This window comes from Scyliorhinus canicula, chromosome 3 (genome assembly GCF_902713615.1).
Source record: "Scyliorhinus canicula chromosome 3, sScyCan1.1, whole genome shotgun sequence".
NCBI classification, from domain to species: domain Eukaryota; kingdom Metazoa; phylum Chordata; class Chondrichthyes; order Carcharhiniformes; family Scyliorhinidae; genus Scyliorhinus; species Scyliorhinus canicula.
In genome coordinates, this window is record NC_052148.1 from 131,912,255 (window position 1) to 131,937,186 (window position 24,932).

The window sequence follows — 24,932 nt, forward strand, 5'->3', positions numbered from 1 at the left end:
GCCACCATGGAGGCACCCCCCCGGGGTCAGATCCCCCTGCCCCCCCCCCTCCACCCCCCCCCCCCCCCCCCCACCCCGAGGACCCCGGAACCCACCCGTGCTGCCAATCCCGCCAGTCAGGTAGGTGATTTAATCCACGCTGGCGGGAGAGGCCTGTCAGAGGCGGGACTTCGGCCCATAGCGGGCTGGAGAATCGCTGCTGGGTCCCGCCGACCGGTGTGCCGCGATTCCCGCCCCTGCTGAATCTCGTGGGGCGGAGAATTCAGGACATGGCGGAGGCGGGATTGACGCCGGCCCCGGGTGATTCTCCGACCTCCCCGGGGTCTCGCCCCAGGATCAGCACGAGTGGAGGGAGTGTGGATTCTTAACATCACTCCACCAACCCCACCACCATTTGATGGCTTCAGTGAATTAAGTCGGAAGTAGTCACAAGAGAAGGATACTCAATGACAGAGATCACTACAGATTTCACCAACACATATGGGCTTAAATATTGACTTTTAACAGTGACAAAATAATTACAACTTGATACACTTGGAGGTAAGGAATTTTTACTCAAGGTGATTGCAGTCAATGCTGTAGGATCGAATGATTTGCTGCCTTATTTGTTTAGGTTAGGTGCAGTAAAGATTAATATAAAGCATAGCTATTCCTAATCTTCCTTAACATTATCATTTAACCGCAGTTCATCAGGGCACCCCTATTACATTTGGGTTATACAACAGTCATCTGTTTCAACCTCTCTCTAACATTGCCAACTTATTGTCATCCAAAACTGTTATGGATAGTTTGTGTTGGATTTCTTTTGTAAGGGGTAACGAAGAGTCCACACCGAGTTGTAGAGAGAACAAAACTTCCTTTATTTAAGACATTAACTATTATGTTTAGTTCCAGTAGTTCCTGACTGAGCCTTCTCTGGTCAGTGCCTTACTGGCCAACTCTATTTATGAACCTCGTTAAGGGTTAAGGGGACATATGAACCTCGTTAAGGGTTCCCCGCCCCCTCATCGGCGGAGCTCATATTATGCAAGCTCCACCGGGCAGTGGATCATCCCTATCCCATAAGACCCGGTCGGAATATAACAACTTCTAAACATACAAAGAATATTTTTGGGAATGACCACATCCATTTCATTTAGCATCCTTAAAACAAGCACATGGATGAGGCCTTAATGCCATCAACATGCCTGGACTGAAATGGTGATCCCAGGATGAAAAGGCAATAAACTAACCCACAGCAACACAGTCTCCCATAGGTCACTTGGTTTAATTACTGGTAATTTTGTTACTTTTTAAAATGCAGGTTCGGTATTCCCTTAAGAAAAATTTAGGTTAAACAACATAATATGATGCATGACGAATGATAACAAGCTATGTCGTGATTTGATTTGCTTCTTTAAGGGAAGAATAATATATTGGAAGGAAGTGATGCAAACACAGTACCACCAGTATTGCACAATGATATATGGAATTTGGTTGCATTAAATTAAAAACAAGTACTTCAACAATTGACTGAGGTTCTTACACGGACAGTTATTTTTTTTTCAAGCACTATTTTAAATATATGTTCAAATTACAAAAATATATATAAAAAATAAGATAGAACAGGAAAATTTGAAAGAGCAGCTTTCTCTATGATACGTTCTATACGAAACAACAAGAAGACAAGACCAGTAACAACCTGGTGTCAGTGGAAAGTTTTAGCCTCTGCCATATTTCCATATCAGCTGATGTGATAGAGGAATGGATGAAGGTGTGAGAACTTTGCCGACTGGTAAAGCCACCCAGGACCTTTCGCCGAGCCAGATCATCGCGCTCTATGGCTGGGGCTTTCAGCTGTTCTTCCGCTTCGGGCTCATTCTGCTGCTGTGACTTCAGGAGCACACTTGCTTTTTGTGGGACAACCACCTCACCCTCTGTAACCTGAATATGACTTTGGCTGAACAATTGTACGCAGGTCAAAGGAGGAAAAAGCACAGAATATCAAGTGAGAGGAGAGAAGACAAATAGGAAAATAAGTGAAGTTTTGCAGTAGGTGCTGGTGTGGCAACAGATTAGTAAGGTGAACTGGGAACTGGGGGAAAGGTGGCAGTATAGGTATTTCAGTGCACATTGTTAAGAATGAAGTTATATGAGGTTGGATAGAAGCAGGAAAATTTGTCAAAATAAATCAGGTTCATAATTCTATTAAAACAAAATTCTGACAGCACGGTAGCACAGCGGTTAGCACTGTGGCTTCACAGTGCCAGGGTCCCAGGTTCGATTCCCTGCTGGGTCACTGTCTGTGCGGAGTCTGCACATTCTCCCCGTGTCTGTGTGGGTTTCCTCTGGGTGCTCCGGTTTCCTCCCACAGTCCAATGACGAGCAGGTTAGGTGGATTGGCTATGATAAATTGCCCTGAGTGTGCAAAAGGTTAGGAGGGGTTATTGGGTTAAGGGGATAGGGTGGAAGTGAGGGCTTAAAGTGGGTCGGTGCAGACTCAAGGGCCGAATGGTCTCTTTCTGCACTGTATGTTCTGTGTTTTATGATGGGAAATTCCAGAGCAAGGGGACTTAACCTTCAGAAGTATACTTCGGCATGCCATTTCGGAATGAAATCAGGAAGCCCTTGTTCACACAGAGGACACTGAGAAGCTGGGAAACTCAGTCCCAGAAGACTGTGGGTGCTGAGTCAATTTTTCAAGACTGCAATCAATAAATTTTGTTAGCTAAGGGTATCAATAGATATAGGATAATGGCAGGTAACTGGAGTTGAACCACAGAACAGACATAGTCTAATTGAATGGAACAGACTCAAAGGTCTGAATGGCCTCTTGTTAATCTGTCCCGAACCGTGAAAACTGTAAAAGCTGAATATTCACACATAAACTGTAAACTAATGTGGCTTACATTTATTTGCAATAATTTAAGATATTCTATCTGAATTTAATTCTGAGCAGCACTTCAGCCAACACAAGCTAGCTCGCAACATTAGCGCCCACGAGACCTTCCCAGGATTCGGGGATGCAGATTTGGGGTGGTTCCTAGACACAGTGGAGACCTAGAGGGATGTCAACTGTCAGTCGGGAGAAGGCCAGACTGGGGGTGGGGTGCCGGACATAAGAATCATCACCACATTCGAGGATCAGGCCCTGGAGGTGACTTGGGTGGCTGAGGACAGAGTGATCACCAACCCGAGAGGCTGGTGGATGCTGCGAAGGTGAGGATCCACGAGGCTCCACCTGGAGGACCTGTCAAATGTGAGTTGTCATTGCCTTACTGACTGACCGCATGTCCATTGTCCCGCATGCCGACGGTGCTAGCCGATCCTGGGTGGCCCCTCTCCTGCCTCCCAGGAGAACACCTTGAAAGGGAGCTCCGAGGAAGACACGATCGAGGCATCACAGCTGTCAATCCCACCCTCCATCAGCGCAGACAAACGCGCCTCGGTGGGAAATGTTAGTGGTCAGGCTTCTGGGGCACAATCTGGTGAGCACCGCACTGCTGCTGATACACATCAAGTGGAGGCAGGAACCCGCAGGCGAGACAGTAGTCGGAAGTCTGCTGGATCCCAGAATCCAGCAGGGTCTCAGCCTGATGTTGAGCCTGTGGAAGAGGACATCCCGGAGCTGATGGAGACAATAGGGAGCGGTCAGGACATTCAAAGGGGGATGTCGGGGGGGGGGGGGGGGGGGATGTCACCAGTGCCAGACTGACCTTGGTGAGGTTCTGCAGAGCTTGTCTCAGTCGCAGGTGGGCATTGCCGAGGCGTTGGAGAACATGCCGCACTCACTGAGGAGGATCGCTGAGGGCGTCGCCACGATGGGGCAGGCATCAGGGAACTGCCAGGACTGGCAGGGCTCCCGCCAGGGCTTGAACCAGCTGCCCCTCCAGCCCAAGTTAAGCCCCAGGGCCCTATGTGCACTGAGTGGGAGGAGGAGTGCTGAGTGCCAATCCGGTCCCATGGAGTGGCAACGGTAGTCACCTGCTCCACCTTTGTTCCAACCCCTTTGATGAGGCCGCCTCTCACAGCTAGCACCCGGAACAGGATGTCACGGCTGTGCATGTGCCGCTGACGAGTGAGCGGGGGCCCTCCGGCCCCAGACAACACCTGCCAGAGGCATCGAAGGCCACGGGACGAGTTAAGCAGCTGGCTGCCTCCACCTCAGATGTGCAGCCTGGGAACACACTTAGTCCTAGCGATATAGCGAGGAAAGCATTGCAAAACGAGGATCACTGAGGGCATCGGCAGAGGGTGGAGGGATGGGAGGGTAGGTAGGGGGTGAGGGGTAGGGGGCGCGGCACCTTCGGGAGAGTGGGGAAATGTAAAACACAATAAATATCCTTGTGCACAACCAGTATGATGCCTCGTTACTTTCTTTCGCAATGCGGGCTGCCCTCCAAAACCTTGGCCCATCACTCCACGCATCCCCCTCCCCCCCCCAGGGCACACCGCATGCAGGTGATGGGTGTTGGTGAGCACTCCGCAGACAGTCAGGGGTCAGAATATGGCATAGACTGAGGTGCAATGGCGCTCAGCTCTCAGTGGATTATCATCAACCCCTGCCCTCGACAGTGACCTGCTGATAGTGCCGACACAGTCCCAGTACCCTGGAGTGATGTAACAAATACCCTGGGAGGGTGGGAAATGGCAGTAAGGGGTGACAAACCAGGCCACGTCCTAAGTGAATCGGGTGAGTATGAGGGCTTGCCGGACTATCGCCAATGCCACCTGTCCTGCAGCCTCTGGCTGTTCCTCAGGTTCATCCTTGGCCTCATCCTCCAGCCCCTGCTGGTCTGGCATTGTCTCATCATCCTCGTCCTCCTCCTCAGAGATGGCCACATGTTCCTCATCCCCCACCTCCAGCATGTCCCCCACTCCTGTGCGAGGTTGTGGAGGACAGAGCAGACCACCACGAAGTGGGCAACCCTCCGGGGGGTGTACTGCAGTACACATCAGAGCGGTTGAGACATCGGAACTGCATTCTGAGGAGTCCGATGCACCGCTCGATCACAGCCCGAGCGGCTGCATGGGCCTTGTTGTACCGGATCTCCGCTCCGGTATCCGGCCTCCATTCTGGCGGCATTAGCCAGGCCCTCAGTGGATATCCCTTATCCCCCAAAAGCCAGCCGCCCATCCTGGGCTGTTCCTCAAAGAGGCTGAGGATGTCTGACTGCCCCAGGATGTAGCTGTCAGGCACACTCCCCAGGAAGTGTGCATACATGTGCATGATCTTCATCTGATGATCTCACATGAGCTGCATGTTGAAGGAGTGAACCCCTTTCTGTTAAAGTAGGGCACTCCCAGATGGCCCGGTGAGTGGAGGGCAACATGTGTGGCATCTATTACCCCCCTGAACCTGGGTCGGCGTGGCGATGGCGGAGAAACCTGCTGCTCGGAATTTTGTTGGACTTGGTCCATGTCAAAGATTATATAGTGTTCCGCCCGGGCAAACAGGGCATTGTGACCTGTCGGATGCACCTGTTGGATGTGCCTGTGAGATGCCACCCAGGTCCCCGCTTGAGCCCTGGAATGAACCTGAGGCGTGAACGTTCAGAGCTGCAGTGGCCTTGAGGGCCACCGGGAGCAGGTGTCCTCTTCCTCCATGTGGTGCCAGGTCCGCGAGGACATGGCACAGGTGCAGCACAGTGTTCAAGCACAGTATCCAGGCACCACAGTCTGATTGATATCCTAGGCAATGCCTTGTTGAAGCGGAGTCTCTTGTGCCACATGCTGTCCATCACCTGTTCAAAGGACCAGCGACACCTGTACATCCTCGGCAGGACGGCAGGGTCCTCAGGTTGCGTGGCGGGGTTCAGCAGATGGTCCGCCGCCTTGAGCATCTTCAGGCGCTGCTGCCGCCATCTCCGGTGTCTGGCTGCCCAGCCTTGCAGCAGCACCACAAGGGCAAGTTCTGCTGGGTCCAAAATCCCTGCCATAGCGTTCAATGTAAGGTATTGGGAGAGGGTGTTAGACTGACAGACAACGGTGGCTTCCACCGCAGGACCCACCATTACCCCATTGACCCCCCATCCCTCCTCATGCGGAACGCCCTACAAATGCACACCTGGCAGCAGCGGGCCTCCATCAACGGACGCCAGACCCTGTACCCTATACACGCTCTCATAGAATCACCTGGACAGGGCGCTGGTCCCCTCCCCATAGCACTCACCCACCCTCCGGCCGTGGACATGTTCCCCGGGGGTTTGGATGTTGGCTGCTGCGTGTGTGGTGTTGCTTCCTGCAGTGTTCAAGCACAGTATCCAGGAATCACGGTCTCATTGGTATGCTAGGCAATGACTCCCACGTGACCCGCCCACCCACGGGAATCTACTTGGTTGTGTGAAGTGCTCACTTTACCACGATTGCCGATTCCCTATTAGCAGTAGCCTCAGATGCACGGCCAGAGCCCTTGGCAGTCGGCAGGGGTTATGGGTGGTCGGTGGGGCAGATGGGCAGGGATAAGGGTTGCCCCCGGAATGGCTACACATGATCCACGGGTTGGCATGGTGGTGCTGCGTGTGGCTGCCCCCCCCCCCCCCCCAGTGCCTCTCGCTCACCCTCCCATGGCAGCCCAATCCTGCCGAGAGTCCCCACCCCCAGCCGAGGGTCCTCCATCTCCGCTGAGTACTGGGGTGGCAAGCCAGCATCGGGCGCTCTTTGTCTCTGAGCAAACTACTCATCTCCTCGACATCCCACAGAAGCACTTGCGCCAGGTTCACACTTTTAAAATGGAGTACTAACCGGCGGCAGCATAACCACTTGCTGGGAAGGCCGATGAATCATGGGAAGCCACATTACAGCGAGATCCCGATGTCGCCCACGGGAGCGGGCTCGTTGAATCTCAAACTGTTTGGTGCCTGGAGCAGTTCAAGTTTTCGGCCTCTCCTGCTATTTACCTGTCATTCTGCTTGAGCGAGAACGCAACGAGGCCGGAGAATTGCAGCCAAAGTAGAAGCAATAATAACTAACAAGGTTATAAATAAGTAAATATTCAGTCACAAAGTTCTATAGAGGACTCGTGTGTCACTACCCCTTACACACCTCCATTGTGTTCTCTGCTAAATATCTCTCCAGCTAGCTCTTGAATTTGCTGAAACTGGATGGTAAATATGGACTGATGTGGATTTCAAGCAGCCAGTCAGGGGAGTATACCCATTGGCCACCCAATGGTCCCAATAAGAATCTTGGTTCATTTTGACAGCCGGACCTCATTCCAACTTGGCCAGAAAGTTGCGAACAGAAATGTTAAGTAGGTTGTAGGAAAGGATAGAAAGCAGTAAATAGTTACATAGACAGAAAGATATCTATTTGTAGGTAATATAATGCACACCTGTCCATTTTCTGCTCTTTACTTTGTGAAGCTCCAGCAGCTTTATATGTAGATTGTTTAATACTCTGCCAGCGCTCCCTATCCTTTTTCGTGCATGGGCCAGGTAGGAATTGATTGACAGCAATTTTGGACTTGGACTGATGCATCTGGGCCTTCCTTAAAGCGAGGTCATCTTTCTCAATATCTGGAACTTTTTGTTCCTCCTCAGACTCTGATTCGCTGTCCTGATAGTTTGTCAAGAACGTATTCTCCCTGCGGAGGATAATATCTGGAGTGGTTTGCCCACAGTTTTCGCCTTGTTGTTTTTCTCTACCGTAAAGAGGCAAAAGTTGTAAAAATACTTGTCAATCAATGGAAACAGTAGCATTTTTCAACTTGGCAAACGTCAGGCTGTGTGTTGTTAGCAGAAAAACCTCCATACTCAAGTGCTATATATGCAACTGTGAGTATTCCTTTAATTTATAGTTAGATGAGTTTTTCTCCATGCCTGTTTCCACACACAGTCCTTTGCAACTTTCATTCCACTTCCATGCACATGCCATTTTATCCCACATTGGCAATAAAAGAACAATTTTCCAAGATGATCCCAGCAGACAATGCCTTGCACGAAGACAGGCATTTAGGAGAACCCCAGGATAGGTCACTTGTGATTCGCTGTCTCTTAACTGTGTTAACTGTTAACTGGGCAGCACGGTAGCACAACTGGATAGCACTGTGGCTTCACAGCGCCAGGGTCCCAGGTTCGATTCCCCGCTGGGTCACTGTCTGTCCGGAGTCTGCTCGTTCTCCCTGTGTCTGCGTGGGTTTCCTCCGGGTGCTCCGGTTTCCTCCCACAGTCCAAAGACGTGCAGGTTAAGTGGACTGGCCATGATAAATTTCCCTCAGTGTCCAAAAAGGTTGGAGGCGTTATTCGGTTAAGGGAATAGGGTGGAAGTGAGGGTTTAAGTGGGTCGGTGCAGACTCGATGGGTCGAATGGCCTCCTTCTGCACGGTATGTTTTATGTTCTTAACTGTTAACTGTGCTCCTCCAATTTTATGCTAAGCTGTTTGCTGCAAGTGATGGCAAAACATTTTGGAAAAGTTTCTATTGCATTGTTTACCACGCATCTCAGCTAAATCAAACTAAAGGAGTCGTTGTTAGAGTTGGTACAATGTTTAATGGCAGCCACTGTCAATCGTTTAGAAATGTACGAAATAAATACAAGGGAATTTATTTCCCTACAACCATTAACAAACTAAAGCCCCTTATCAATACAGTACAGTTCATGTGATCCAATGTCGAAGTCATGTAGTGCAATATCATCTTATACTGAATTGTGGGGCACAGAAATGTGATCTCGTCTGAAAACAAGAATGTGGAAGACAGGGCAAGGGCTGTGTGAGCCTGTTCATGAGGACACAAGGTGAAATTTATGCGTGCAGTTCATTATTATGAGTCAGGTGTGCAGCCAGCATTATCCATGCTGTTTATAGAATGCACGTCTGTTTCAGAGTCAGAAAATTGAGTTTCTGTTGCCACTTTTCAGGATTTCTTAAACAGGAGGTGCACCATGGCTGGAAGCAGCAGGAAAGCTACAGAAAAATGGCTGCAAGACGTCCAGATAAGGTAGTCAGGTTTTCAGAATTGCAGGCCTTGATAAGAGTGGTGGACAAAGAAGAGCGATCTTATTCACCCTGGGTACAGTAAGCCCTCCAGGCAACATCTCCACTGGCATTGGGAAGGTGTCGCTGCAGATATCAATTCCAGAAGCTTAGCACACGGGACAGTACCACAATGCTGAATGGAGCTCAATAACCTTGTCAGAGTTGTCAAGGTAAGAATACTGCTCTCTACTCACACTTCAGCCTTCACTACTCATTCGATAAGAAATAGAATCATGAGTAAGTCATTCAGCCCATTGAGCCAGCACCGCCATTCAATAAGATAACAGCTGATCTGATTGTGGCTCTAAATCCACTTTCTTGCCTGTCACCCAAAAACCCTTGATGCCTTTGCAGATTAAAAATCTCTTTAACCTTGCATCGATTATATTCAATGATTCAGCCTCCACTGCATTCTGTGGAAGAGAATTCAAGAGACAAAAGACCCTCTGAGAGATAAAAATTCCTCCTCATCTCCGTTTTAAATGGTGTCCCCCTTATTTTATCCTGTTCTCCCTTGTTTTTCATTCCCCACGAGAAGCGGGGGGTGGGTGGGGAGAACATATTCTCAGCATCTAACATTCTCAGGTTAAACATGGGGGGCAAAGATGCATGAGGCACACCGAAAAATGAGATGGCAATCTGGTGAAGGTACAACACAGGGCTCCTTGTGTGCCAAACAGTAAAAGCAGCAAGTGAAAGACAGAGCTAAGCAATTCCTAAACCAATGGATGAGATCTAAGCTCTGCAGTACCATCCACCATCAGCTGATGAATCACCCTCCTCTGAGTATGGAGTGAGGCACTGCGAAGGGTAAGCAGGACCTCCTCTTGTGCAAGGATGAGCATGATACAGTTTAAGGTGGTGCACAGGGTGCATATGTCTCGGGCGAGAATGAGTGGGTTCTTTCAGGAGGTAGAAGATGAGTATGAGAGGTGTGAGCGGGGGCCAGTGAATCACGCGCACAAGATTTGGAGTTGCGAAAAATTGGGAAGATTCTGGGCGGGAGCGTTCGCGGTCTTCGCCAGGATAATGGAGGAGGAGGTGGACCCTGGCCCTTTGGTGGCGATATTTGGTGTTTCGGCGAAGCCAGAGCTCATGGAGAGGAGGAAGGCCGATGTCGTGGCCTTCACCTCTCTGATTGCACGGCGACGAATATATTGCTGGAGTGGCGGTCGGCATCGCCACGGGGGTAGCTGCATGGTTGGGTGACCTGTACGACTTCCTGTGATGAGAGAAGTATGAGTTAAGGGGCTCAGCGGGGGAGTTTGAGAAAAGGTAGGGGATGTTTGAGGAGCTATTCGGCGTTGGGGGGGGGGGGGGGGGGGGATGCGGTGTCAGTGATGTGGAGAGATGGGGGGGGATAAAGGGGAAAATCTGTGCAGACTGTATAGTTGATTGTTGGGAAGTATGTTTCCTGGGTCGTTTACTTGTTGCAACCTGCTTTGATACAAGTTTGTAATAAAATATGTTTTTTTTAAAAAGTACTCCTCCATGTTGAACACCACTTGGACGAAGCACTGAGGATGGCAAGGGCACAGAATGTACTTGGGGGGGGGGGGTCCATTTATGTGTAATATACTAGACCCCATCCTCACTAGGCTGCCTGCCGCAGGTGCATCTGTCCATGACAGTATCAGTAGGAGTAACCACCGCACAGACCTTGTGGAGACAAAGTGCCGTCTTCACATTGAGAATACTCTCCATCGTGTTGTGTGGCACTACCACCGTGCTAAATGGGATAGGCTTCACACACAGATATCGCAACTCAAAATTGGGCATTCATGAGGCGCTGTGGGCCATCAGCACAATTGTGCTGAGCCACAGTCTGTAACCCCATAGTCCGATATATGCCCTGCTCTACCATTACTACCAAGCCAGGGGATCAACCCTGGTTAAATGAAGTGTGCAGGTGTGGCACGGTGGCACAGTGGTTAGCACTGCTGCCTCACAGCACTGAGGACCCAGGTTCGATCCCAGCCCGGATCACTGTCTGTGTGGAGTTTGCACATTTTCCCTGTGTCTGTGTGGGTCTCATCCGCACAATCGAAAGATGTGCAGGGTAGGTGAGCTGGCCACACTAAATTGCCCCTTAATTGGAAAAAAAAATGAATAGTGCAGGTGCGCATGCCAGGAACCACACCAGGCATACCGGAAAATAAGGTGTTGACCTGGTGAAGCTACAAAACAGGATTACTTGTGTGTCAAACAGTAAAAGCAGCAAGTGATAGACAGAGCTAAGCAATCCCACAACCAATGGATGAGATGTAAGCTCTGCAGTCCTGTCACATCCAGCCGGGAACTGTGGTGGACAATTAAACATCTCACTGGAGGAGGAAACTCCACAAATATCCCCATCCTCAATGATGGAGGAGCCCAGCACTTACTGAGCAATAACGTGCTAACGGACACTCAGTTTGGGTTCCGCCAGGGTCACTCATTTCCTGACCTCATTACAGCCTTGATTCTAACTTCAGCAAAAGAGCTGAACTCCAGTGGTGAGGTGAGAATGACTGCCCTTGACATCAAGGTAGCATTTAATTGACAATGAAATCAAGGAGCCCTAGCAAAACTAGTCAATGGGAATCAGGGGAAAACTCTATGTTGTTTGGAGTCATACCTGGCACAAAGTAAGATGGTTTTTGTTGGAGGTCAGTCGTCTCAGTCCTGGAACATTACTGCAGCAGTACCTCAGGGTAGTGTCCTAGGCCCACCTAAGTTCAGCTGCTTCATCAATGATCTTCCTTCAACATAAGGTCAGATGAGGGAATGTTCACTGATGATTGCAACATATTCACCTCCATTAGGAACTCTTCAGACACTGAAGTAGGCCATTTCCAAATGCAGCAAGACCTAGACAATATCCAGGCTTGGGCTGACAAGTGGCAAGTTACGTTCGCGCCACACAAGTGTCAGGCAATGACCATCTCCGACAAGAGAGGATCTAACCACTGCCCCTTGACATTCAATGACATTACCATGGTTGAATCCCCACAATCAACATCCTGGGGGTTACCACTGATCAGAACCTGAACTGAACTAGCCATATAAATACTGCGGCTACAAGAGCAGGTCAGAGGCTGGGAGCCCTTATGGCAAGTAACTCACCTTATGACTCCCAAAGCTTGTCCATCATCTACAAGGCACAAATCAGGAGTGGAATGGAATACTCTCCACTTGCCTGGATGAGTGCAGCTCCAACAAGTCAAGAAGCTCTATACCATGCAGGACAAAGCAGCCCACTTGCTTGGCACCCCCTTTACAAACATTCACTCTCTCCACCACCGATGAAAAGTGGCAGCTGTGTGCACCATCTACAAAATGCACTGCAGTAACTCACCAAGGCTCCTTAGGCAGCACCTCCCGAACCCACGACTACTACCACCTAGAAGGACAAGAGCAGCTGATACCTGGGAACATCACCACCTGGAGGTTCCCCTCCAAATCACTCACCATCCTGACTTGGAAATATATCGCCGTTCCTTCACTGTCGCTGGGGCAAAGTGCTGGAAATCCCTCACTAATAGCACAGTGAGTGTTTCTACACCACATGGACTGCAGCAGTTCAAGAAGGCAGCTCACCACCACCTTCTCAAGAGCAACTATGGATGGGCAACAGATGCTGGCTTAGCCAGCAAAGCCTACATCACATAAAAATGAATTTTTAAAAATCTCGTGTTCGGGATTTTCCCACAATATTGTCATTTTGGGCACACAAATCGAAGCGAATTGTGCTGACTGTCCCGGCATGATTCCCATCGTCATCCTCCTGCATTTAGACATTTGGTATGGGGGCGGGGGCGTGATTTACACTTGCATTGAGAGGGGTGGGGCCTAAACGCACTGGCAGGTCTGGCTCCTCAGCCCCCATTTCAGAATAATGCTACAGAAACCCCCCTTCTAGCTGACACAGGCCCCCCCCCCTCAAATCGCTGGCATCAGACGCCTCCCGATCCCAGGTGAGCGACACCCTGTTATGGGGTTGCCAAATGCAACTTCGGGTTTCCTCCAGGTGCTCCGTTTTCCTCCCGCAGTCCAAAGGTTAGGTGGATTAGCCATGCGAAAATTGTCCCTTGGTGTCCAGGGATGCAAAGCTTAAGTGGGTTTACGGGAATAGGGCGGGGGGAGTGGGTCTAGGTAGGGTGCTTTTTCAGAGGGTGCAGGCTCGATGGGCCGAATGACCTCCTTCTACACTGTAGAGATTCTATGATTCCAAGACTAAGCTTGGCGTGTTTAAGGACAAACGTCTTGATTTTTTTCAAAGGATGCAGCAAGAACTTAAATCATCAGCTGAAGTCCTTAGCAGAAGTGTAACATTGAATGCTGAAGCAAATGAGATCGTGAGGACCAAGCAGGCTCACCTGTTGCATTCAAGATTAGCGAAAATGGTGTGTCACAAAGGTCAGCCAGTGTGGTCGTGAAGGTCGACCAGTGGGGTTGTGAAAGTCGGCCGGCGTGAATCACGAAGGTCGGCTGACTGGTAAAAGTGGGTCCCGAGAAAAAAGTGTGAAAAACACTGCTTTAAAGAACACGGCTGCAGGGTCCTTGCTGACTGTTACTGGCATGATGTGCTGGGTGATTTTATCAGATAGCAAGTCAGCCACTGGGGTTCATAAAAGAGTTCTGCAACAAATGTAGGACCCTAATATAAATATTAATTAGATCAGCACATCCTAACTATGGCACTTCTGACACAAAACAGCACCGCCATTTTGGATCCTTTGCTGCCCATTTCATGACTAATGCAGCATGATCTTATTATATGGTGCAGAAAGCCAGGAACTCTGATGCCATTTTCTTGTAAGAAAGTTGTGTTTGACTTGCAAATATAAATAATTTTATAGAGAATAACAGAATAGGGAATAATAGAGAATAAGGAGGTTTAAAACATGGGGTCCAAAATACTATGTGTAACAGGTCAACACGCCGATTGTGTAGTAATAATATTGGATTATAATCTCTACAGAGTCTGCTGCATGCAGTGAAGTCAAATCCAGGATTACTATAGTTCAAACCATATGACCCAGTGAGAGTCTGCCATGCTGATATGTGCTGCTGGGAAAATGAAAATCCTTGAAAAGTGAAAATAATCAATATGCATCTATGTATATTGACACTTCAAGGACAAAATCATTTCAGTTTCATACTGCATGTTACTCTATGGTGGATTTTCCAATTTTGCAATCCTACAGGAAGCTTCATGTATCAGTGGATGTGTGACACAATTTAACCACATGCAGCTCAAAGCTAGTCCATCTCCTATCAAATGAGGCTCTCATTAGTCATGATGAAGATCGGAAGTTATGCAACACACATTTATTTACCTACTCCTATTTGTGATATCACTTCCCTCCACATATCACTCTATATTGTAACGCACATTTACCTATATTAAATGCAATTTTATACGTGTGTGCCACACTTGTCTGCTGAGAAAACATAGTGGGAATTTGAGCTCATGCTCCTCATGACGTTCTATCTATTAACATTTCCAATATGCATTTTGGTGATAAGGTTATGTGCTGGGAAGAGGAGCTTCTAAAATCATCTCTATCATCTCCTCGACATAACAAACAAGAGAATGTTCATTATTTGGTGACAGGGTTATATTACTACGTTTAGGCTTGAGTACTACAGTGACAAAAATTTCCAACATTTCTATCAAACTGTTAGTTGTACAAGTGCTGCCATGCTAAGGTGAGTAACTCAGCACTGCCATATAGATAAACACACAGCAACATCTGTACCACGTATCCATTGTGATGCAAATATCAAACACAGCACAAGAGTTATTAACTGAGAATTTTTCCACATTAATGCAGTTAATATTGCTTGATGCCAAGGCAAAGTGAGCATCAGTCAGCACCAGCACACTTAGATTATACTGACACATTCCCCAACCTCATCACTGATTCTTATTATACCATGTCAAAATCAATCATTCAAAATCATTAAAAGCATCATTCAAAACCAAAATCCTTCAAATGAATTATCATTTTCCATTTTAAAAGCACATTAATTAACTGTCTTCAAATTTCATTAAAATGAAATCAACTTGTGCTTAAATATTTTCTCTGATCAAAATTAACCTCACGTTCAGTTTAAATATTAGTCATAATTTACAAATGTCTCACAGAACACCATGGTATAATAAAACCCAATAAAGCAACAACACATTGAACTTCAAGGCAGAATCTCATGCCTTTATTTCACCTATATGAGAGCTCAACACCATATTGCTGACCTGCAGTATCGCTTAGACGCTGACATGACCGTGATACCAGCTTTCTGAATTCTTTTCAACTTTTTAATTTCTTCTTCATTCTTCCTCTCCCATTTTGCACCTTCTATGGATGCTCTGTGCCCTTGGTCTTCCATCACACAAACGTGCAACTGTGTCTTGAGACCATCAGCATCTCCAATAGGAGCTGGTTCACATTTCTCTGCTGTCTTGGAATCATCAATTCCTTGAACTTTGAAAAATGTAGACTGTCTCTCAGCAAAATCTTCATCCTGACAGGATTCTTCATTTTGTTCTTCTTCTATAGTCTCAGGGTGACTATGACTAATGAGTTATACAACATATATTAAGGCAAAAAAGTTGTAGATCTTACACAAACACCCAGTTTACATTGTAAGCAGTGTTACAAGTCATTTGTATTCTTCAGTGGGATCAAGTACCCTGTCATCGGAGAGGGGCAGAAAAGCAATTGAGGGAATCTCTTACACCGTTGTTAAGGCAGAATTATTACCTTAGCTAAGTGAAGCTCAGCTACAACCTTTTCACAGGAGCATTTTCAAAATGCTGTGCAGTGTGACCTGGACTTGGATGTTTCAAGCTGAAGGCTGCCCTGTTTCAGTACAATCAAATTAACATTGCTGAGACTATTGCACCCTCCTCCTTCATGGCCAGCATACTTTACATTAAGGATTTTTCCTCTCACAAGCCGGGATTATTCAATATAACCAAAGAAGGTGACAATAATGTCCATTCAGCAGACCAATAATTTTACCACAGCTGACCTATTTACAAATGCAGCCATGTTGGTTCTCTTTATTGCGATTCAACTCTGTGAATCTCTGTGTCCAAATGCATGATGATGGCAAAGTCATTTTCATGAGACAATAATGTAATGTGTCTTCTACTGAGCAATAACTGGTAGCAACGGGCTTTGCTAGGATTGGAGAGATGGTCCAATTTAATAAAGCTATCCAATTCACAACAAAAACTATTTCCAATCATATCAAAATGTCTAGATTAATCACATTACATAGGTCCATAATTGAATGTAAAGGCTTAGGTCACATGTGAATGTTACTTAGTACCGGTCATTCACAAAACATGACCTAATGAGGTGACTTACCTGAAAGGTCGCTCTGCTCCTACAGGTGAGGTAGTATTACTCCAACTCTTCCGATAATTTTCCCCTCGTTCTGCCCGCTTTTTACGAAGAGGTGCTGGCATATAGGCTGTATGGTTGCTCTTGTTGGGTAGGTACTGGTTAAACGGTAAGGATGATTTGGGTTCACTACCGGAAGCCCGTCTTACAGACATGTCGTCTCGCTTCACATCGGGCGCCTTCTGTGTTATATCTGATTCAGAGTCACTGCCACGACCTTGCAGAGAGTATTCAACAGAAAATTGTCAGAAAATGACGCGTCAATTAGTTGTGACACATTTAAATAAAATTACAGACCAGTGGTACTGAAAAGGTCATTTGTCTCTTTTTCACAGATCTCATGTTCTGACCATTCCTGAGCCTCCACTCACACACTCTCCACACTCAGTGAAATGTGCAATCAATCAGGACTGTTCTGTTTCCTTTCATTATCCTGTCTTCTACGAAGAAGTGGCAAAGGAATGATATCAAGAAGCAGGGTAATCCCAACTTTTATACAGCAACTGAAAGTGTCCTAATTAAAAATATTTATTGATCCAACATGTCCTAATATACCCACAATGCAGCATGTCACTGTATTCCTGAAAGTGGCCCCTGTGCAAGATACTCATTAGTGCAATGGCCCTTGTCAAAGCATTTGCAACATACATCATGAAGTGGGAAGTACATTCCACATTTAAAAGCCACTTTATTTTCTCTCCTATCCCTTAAATTTCTGTACAGAAGAACAAACCTTCTATAGAAAGCCATACTCAGACCACCAGCACATTTGTACAAAGTAACTTTGTGCTCCATGTGAATAGCCTGAAATAAGTATGTTTCATTATTTTCCAAAGTGCATGTTCTTACCACTACTCAAACCTTTTCACACAAGCTGCTGTTTGCTACGTTAATTTCCTCCAAAAGCTGAAAAAGAAACCTCCCACTGTCATCTTTTCATTCTCACAACCTCTCTGGAAATATTGGGTGCAATTTAACCATTGTGTTGTGCTCGGCGTGGATCTGAGCGTGCCAGTTAAATAGCGGACAAGTCAAAATCGAGATTTGCACCAGGCACAAATCAGCTGCCATCTAACCGGTCCGCTGCTGATGGCGAGTTCCAGATCTCGCCCAAATACGGCGAGCATTTCATGCATCCCATTTTGCATCAGCTTCCATCTCATTAGCGTGATTGAAGTTTAATATAATGGCCTCCCGGGAATTAACTGGCTCCCCAGCGAGAAATTATGCGGACATCGTTTAGGACACCTTTTTAAAAATGTGAGGCTTGCGCAATGGCTGCTGAGAAGGTGAGCAGCCATTTCCATTTTCGGGCATGCATCTCAAGGTCTCAGATGCCCTGTAGGCACGGTCATCCGACTTTATCAACTTTGAGCTGGACCAGGCCCACCAAGGTGCCGAGGCTGCAAGATTCTCCCCCATTGCCGGTGTGGTGAATGAGATTCACACGATATTATAATCTGTATATATATGTATCAATATTGTTAGTGCAGTTGCACGACCTGACCACCAGGGGGCAGTAGCTCTGGGAGTACTCGAGAGTTTGTACTGGGCTCCTCCCTTGGCTCCACCCAGGACTCCTCCCCTGGAGCTGCTGTATAAAGATCCGTGCCACAGGGTCAGCCGGCCAGTTCACCGAAAGTTCAACGGCTAACAGGCTGGCTCTGTTGTAAGTATATTAAAACCGCTATTCTAATCCTACAAGCACGTGTCCGTAGAATTGTTGGTTCCAACAGCCGGGTTGCTCCAGGTCCATTGAGGCAACAGGGAGTGCCCTTCATGAACAGGAAGGGGTTCCACTTCCTGAATGTTAACTTGTGTGCAACCACCACCTCTGGATCATGCACATGTGTGCAAGCTTCCCAGGGAGTGCGCATAACACTCGGAGATTCCCAACATCTTTGATGAGCAGCCCCGGATGATGGGTTGACTCTTGGAGGATGAAGGGTACCCGCTCAGGTCGTGGTCGATGATGCCAGTACGGAGGTCAGAGACCAAGGCGGAGACCCGATATAACGAGGTTCATGTTGCACTCATGCTGTAATTAAGCGGTGCATCAGACTGCTCAAAATGCGGTTACGATGTTTGGACCGCTCTGGTGGTGCACTGCAGTACCCCCCAGAGGGTCTCCCACTTTGTGGTGGTCTGCTGTGCCCTCCACAGCCTGGCACAGCAGTGAGGCGACATGCTGGAGGAGGAGGAGGAGGAGGGACATGTGCACTTGTCTGAGGAGGCGGCGGAACTCAAGGATGAGCCCGGGAAGGATCCACAGGATGGAGGATAGAGTGGATGGCGCTGAGGGTGATGCCTGCCTGGAGGACCAAGGAGGCGCTCATCCTCACCCGATCTTCATAGGACCAGGCTTAGTCCGTCAGCTCACCTCTCCCCTCCCCCCCCCAATTCTCCTTCCTCTCCCTAATTCCTCTCCTTCCTCCCTCCTCATTCCCCTCCCTCTTCCTCCCCCATTCCCCTCTGTTCCTCAACCCCCCCCCCCCCCCCCCCCCCCCGGCTACCCTGTTCTATCCTCCAAGGGCCTGTGTACTATCACTCCGGGTTGATCAGAGACTGGAGTATAAAAGCAGAGAAGTGTTGTTGCAATTGTAAAGGGTGTTGATGAGGCCACAAATGGAGCATTGTGTCCAGTTTTGGTCTCCTTATTTGAGGAAAAAAGCGGTGACATTGGAGGCAGTACAGAGGAGGTTCATCAGATTGAATCCGGGGATGAAAGGGTTGACATATGAGGAGAGATTAAACAGCTTGGGTTTATACTCACTGGAGTTTATTAGGATGAGAGGGGGTCTGATTGAGTTACATAAAATTCTAAAAATGTTTGATAAAGTAAATGTAAACCAAATGTTCCCCCTTGTGGGGCAATCTAGAACGAGAGGTCACAGATATAGGTTGAGAGGCGGTAGATTTAAAACTGCGATGAGGAGGAACTACTTCTCGCAGAGGGTGGTGAATTTGGGCAACGCGCTTCCCCATAGTGTGGTGGAATCTGAGTCATTAAATGGTTTCAGGATGGAGCTAGAAATATTCTGATACAAAAAAAGAGTTAAAGATATATGGGGAACAGATAGGGAGATGGATTTGAGACCAGGTAGGCGTGTCCTCAGGATGCACATCAAAGGTTGAGACAACCTGCTGGCTTTCACAGCCTGTGACTTTAGATGCCCTTGCTGGACATCCTCTGGAGGGCCTGGAGCTGTAGGGACCTGGCCAACTTACCGCTGTCACTGGCTTCGCCATGCCACCCTGTTCTGCCCGCTGCACTTGAGATGCGCCGGTGTGGGGAGGGTGTCAGGGATTCGGATGAACTGGAGACCGCCGTCGTCTTCTTGGTGGCAGGCCCGGGGTTGGCCTCCAGCATGCCCTCCTCCCGGAGGGTGCCTCTATGGCTCTGGAGGCCACCATGGGATGGAGTGAGCTCCAAGGTCCTCTGTGCCACTTGACTCTGCCAGTCCCCAATCGTCTGCACCATGGTGTTGATGCCCTCAGCAACGTTCCTCAGTGACTGGGCTACACTCTGCAGTGCCTCGGCAATGTCCATCTGCGTCTGGGACATGTCCCTCAGCGACTGACACATAATCTCGAGGACCTCAGCCATGGTCCTCACAGACTGAGCCACGCCTTGGACACCACCACTCAAGACACTGACCTCGTGCTGCCGGCTTTCCATTGCAGTCTCTGATCTAGCAGCGTTGGCCTTGGTGCCATGCATTGCCGGTACCATCTCCTGCACCTGTAGTCTTTGGGACTCCTCCAATCGGCTATGCACTCGCTCGAATGTTGCGAACATCCCCTCCTGAATATCACTACCATATCATAGCATCTGCATCAACTCTAGGATAATCTTTTTTTTCTTTCTTTTTTAAAATAAATTTATAAATTAATTTTTTCTTTTTTTTATAAATTTAGTGCACCCAATTCATTTTTACCAATTAAGGGGCAATTTAGTGTGGCCAATCCACATATCCTGCACATCTTTGGGTTGTGGGGGAGAAACCCACGCAAACATGTGAAGAATGTGCAAACTCCACACGGGCAGTGACTCAGATCGAACCTGGGACATCGGCGCCGTGAGGCAGCAGTGCTAACCGCTGCTCCTCCGTGCTGCCCTTGTTTTGGGATAATCTTGTCCAGAGGCTTGGCATCTGACTGGCACCCAGCTGAGGCCTGAGATTTAGCAGACTTCTGACTCCCTCAGATGATCCTGCGTTCACCTGATGTGCATCAACAACTGCATAGTGCTTCCCAGATTGTGCCCCAGAATCCGGCCCACTAATGTCGCCCACCCAGGTGTGTGTCTCTGCGCTGGTGGAAGATATGGGTGATAGTTGTGACACCTTAGTTGTGGTCTCCTCGGAGATTTCCTCCGGGGTGGTCTCTTGGGTGGGGGTGCGGTGGCAGGGGGAACAAATCCGGATGGCCCAGCCCAATCAGATGGAGATCCTGCGAGTGAATGGCAGGTGGTCAGTGAGAGTTAAGGAATATTTTGTCCGACCTGCACATCTCACTTGGGACAGGTCATCTGGGCGAAGGGTGGATCCTCACCTCTGAAGAGCAGGCCAATCTCGCTGTCAGTGGCTGCTCTCTCCTCGGACAACCTCATGATTTCCAGGGCCCATTCTTCATGGAGGTTGAGGACTCGGATATCTGGTACTCTGCCTCCATCTTGGCTTTCCTGCTTATTATGGGCTATCTTCTCTTTTGGGGGCAAACAAAGGACTTTGTAAGCTACATGCTTGATAGAGTCATAGAATTTACAGTGCAGAAGGAGGCCATTCAACCCATCGAGTCTGCACCGGCCCGAGGAAAGAGCACCCCACTTAAGCCCACACTTGCACCCTATCCCCATAATCCAGTCGCACCACCTAACCTTTTTGGACACCAAGGGTAATTTAGCATGGCCAATCCACCTAACCTGCACATCTTTGGACTGTGGGAGAAAACCGGAGCACCCAAAGGAATCCGACACAGAATCGGAAAGAGCGTGCAGACTCCGCATATACAGTGAGGCAAGCCGGAATCGAACCTGGGATCCTGGAACTCTGAAGTAACAGTGCTAACCAATGTGCTGCCGTGTCACCATGGAAGAGGGGTGTCGATAGAATGTGGCATGTGTGGGCACCACAACTGGACAAGAGGGGGTTGTGCTGACGGGTGCCAGGTGATGCTGAGGAACAAGCACGAAGATCAGATGTGAGGAGAGTGCAAGGTGTCAGCCAGTGAATTGTTCGGGGACAGAGAGGGAGTTGGTTGGGAATTTGAGGGGTGGCAGGTGAACTGATGCTGGGAGAGAGGTGGTAACTTACCCTTGCAGCTCGGTGGAGGTCGTTGGGATATCATAGAAACCTATATAATTCTAACAGCACCAGACAGGGTAGAAGTATGGGCGGGATTCTGCCAGCCCTGGGCCAGGCCGGAGAATCCCCGCGACCGGGCAACACCACCCCAACGCTAGCACGTGATTGGTGTAGCGTCGGTCGCGGGCCGCTCTACGCGGCCGGTCCGCTGATTCTCGACCCGGGATGGGCCAAGCGGCCGCAGTTGAAACGCTGAGTCCCACCGGCGCCATCCACACTTGGTCGCAGCCAGCAGGAACGCTGTATGCAAGGGTCGGGTGGCAGCCTGGGGGGGGGAACTCTGAACCCGGGGAGGGGGGGCATCCGATGCAGCCTGGGCCACGATCGGGGCCCGCCGATCGGCAGGCCGGCCTCCATGTCCCCTGGCCTCTTTTCCTATGCGCCAGCCCCTCTGCGCCATGTTGCGTTGGGGCCGGTGCATTGAAGGAGGCCACCGCGCATGTGCGGATCCCACGGCGCACAGTTAGCGCCTGGATCAGCAGCTGGAGCAGCGCAAACTGCTCCAGCGCTGTGCTGGTCCCCTGTAGAGGCCAGAATTACTCCTGGCAGTGGCCGGTTCACACCGTCGTAAAACGCGACGGCGTTTGTGACGGCGTGGACACTCTGTCGCGGGATGGGAGAATCCCGCCCTATGTTCCTGATTGTGGGAGTGTCCAGAACCATGGGTCACAGTCTGAGGATATGGGATAGACCATTTAGGACTGAGATGAGAAGAGATTTCTTCACTCAGATAGTGGTGTGCCTGTGGAACTCGTTACCAGAGGAAGTAGTTGAGGCCAAAACATTATGGGAGGATTCTCCATTGGCGGGATCCCCCGCTTTGTTGGCAGTGTACTTGGGGATTTCCCAATGCCATGGGTGTTCCCACAATAGGAAACCCATTGGCCAGCTGCCAGGACAGAGGATCCCACTGCCGCACCAGAAAATGGATGCAGTAGGATGGAGAATCCCTCCCTGTATGTTTTCAACACGCAGGGGCAAAGTGGATCAAAGGATATGGGGGAAGGAGGCATTAGGCTCCTTGGATGATCAGCCATAATCATGAATGGCAGAGCGGGCTTGATGGGCCGAATGGCCTCCTCCTGCTTCTATTTTCTCTGTTTCTATGTTTCTTCTATACATTGGATGCTGGTCCTCCTGGTCATGCTGCCTGCACTGACAGCCTCTGCCACTGCCACCCAGACGGTTTTGACAACCCTGCTACTGGCCCTCCGACACGATGCTCCTTCTCTCATTCACAGCATTGAGAAGCTTGTCCAAGTCGGTGACCCAAAGTGAGGAGCAGATCTGTGTGCTGCCATGCTTGTAAGTTGACTGGGAGTGAGTGGTGAGGGAGTGTTAAAAGCAGCTCCCCTTTTGTTAGCTGCGAGAAACTTAGGCACAAGTCTGGCGAATCAGTTGGCGAGACAGAGATCACAGTATCACAGAATAGTAATGTGCATAAGCGGCCCTTCGGCCCATTGATACATGAAAGACCTTGACCTGCCCACCTAATCCCATTTGCCAGCACTTGGCCCATAGCCATCTACCACCTTCCCAGTCAGTGCATTCCAGACCATCACCACTCTCTGGGTAAAAAAGTTCTTCCTCAAATCTCCTTAAACCTCCCAATCCTCACTTTGAACTTGTGTCCCCTTGTAACTGACCCGTCAACCATGCCCCTCATAATCTTGAACACTTCAATCAGGTCGCCCCTCAGTCTTCTCTGCTCCAGAGAAAACAACCCAAGCCTATCAAACCTCTCTTTATAACTTAAATGCTCCATCCCAGGCAACATTCTGCTGAATCTTCTCTACCCCCACTCCAGTGCAATTACATCCTTCCTATAAGGACCAGAATTGCACACAGTACTCCAGCTGTGGCCTCACAAAGTTCTGTACAGCTCCATCATGACCTCCCTGCTTTTGTAATCTATGCCCGAAAGATAAAAGCAAGTGTCCCATATGACTTGTTCACCACCCTTTTATAATAATAATAACAATCTTTATTTGTGTCATGAGGAGGCTTACATTAACACTGCAAGGAAGTTACTGTGAAAATCCCCTAGTCGCCACACTATGGCGTCTGCTCGGGTACACTGAGGGAGAATTCAGAATGTCCAATTCACCTAACAGCACGTCTTTTGGGACTTGTGGGAGGAAACCGGAGCACCCCGAGGAAACCCACACAGTCACGTGGAGAACGTGCAGATTCCACACAGACAGTGACCCAAACAGGGAATCGAACCTGGGACCATGGCTCAGTGAAGCAACAGTGCTACCCACTGTGCTACCGTGCCGCTCTATTAACCTGCCCTTCTGCCTTCAGAGATCTATGGACAAAAATGCCATGGTCCCTTTGATTTTCAGAACTTCCTGGTGTCAGACCTTTCAAAGTATACTTTGTTGTTAAATAATTCTTTCCAAAGTGTATCATCTCCTTCTACTCCTTATATATCTATGATTGTGTGGCTAAATTCCCCTCCAACTCGATTCTCAAATTTGCTGATGACACCACCGTAGTGGGTCGGATTTCAAACAATGATGAGACAGAGTACAGGAACGAAATAGAGAATCTGGTGAACTGGTGCGACGACAATAATCTCTCCCTCAATTTCAACAAAACGAAGGAGATAGTCATTGACTTCAGGAAGCGTAGAGGAGAACATGCCCTTGTCTACATCAATGGGAACGAAGTAGAAAGGGTCGAGAGCTTCAGGTTTTTAGGTGTTCAGATCACCAACAACCTGTCCTGGTCTCCCCATGCCGACAATATAGTTAAGAAAGCCCACCAATGACTACTTGCTCAGAAGACTAAGGAAATTCGGCATGTCAGCTACGACTCTCACCTACTTTTACAGTGCACCATTGAAAGCATTCTTTCTGATTGTGTTACAGCTTGGTATGGTTCCTGCTCTGCCCAAGACCGCAGGAAACTACAACAGGTCGTGAATGTAGCCCAGTCCATCACGCAAACCAGCCTCCCATCCATTGACTCTATCTATAATTCCCGCTGCCTCAGAAAGGCAGCCAGCATAATTAAGGAGCCCACGCATCCTGGACATACTCTCCTCCACCTTCTTCCGTCAGGAAAAAGACACAAAAGTTTGAGGTCACGTACCAACCGACTCAGGAACAGCTTCTTCCCTGCTGCCATCAGACCTTTGAATGGACCTACCTCGTATTAAGTCTTTTTCTCTACATCCTAGTTATGATGCAACATTACATTCTGTAG

The 24,932-nt window shown here is 48.7% G+C and overlaps 1 protein-coding gene across 2 annotated transcripts in view; it reads right to left on the bottom strand.

The window, feature by feature from the left end:
• LOC119962960 (LIM and calponin homology domains-containing protein 1-like) overlaps nucleotides 1-24,932 on the bottom strand; it is a 502,229-nt gene that overhangs the window by 167,028 nt on the left and 310,269 nt on the right. Inside the window, exons 8-11 of one of the 2 annotated variants that reach the window (XM_038791315.1) lie at nucleotides 16,318-16,570; nucleotides 15,198-15,518; nucleotides 7,313-7,621; nucleotides 1,682-1,939 (exon numbers count right to left, since the gene is read on the bottom strand). In XM_038791315.1, coding sequence (XP_038647243.1) covers nucleotides 1,682-1,939; nucleotides 7,313-7,621; nucleotides 15,198-15,518; nucleotides 16,318-16,570 — 1,141 coding nt within the window. The remainder of the gene's footprint in view (nucleotides 1-1,681; nucleotides 1,940-7,312; nucleotides 7,622-15,197; nucleotides 15,519-16,317; nucleotides 16,571-24,932) is intronic. The other variant, XM_038791316.1, reaches the window with a different exon arrangement.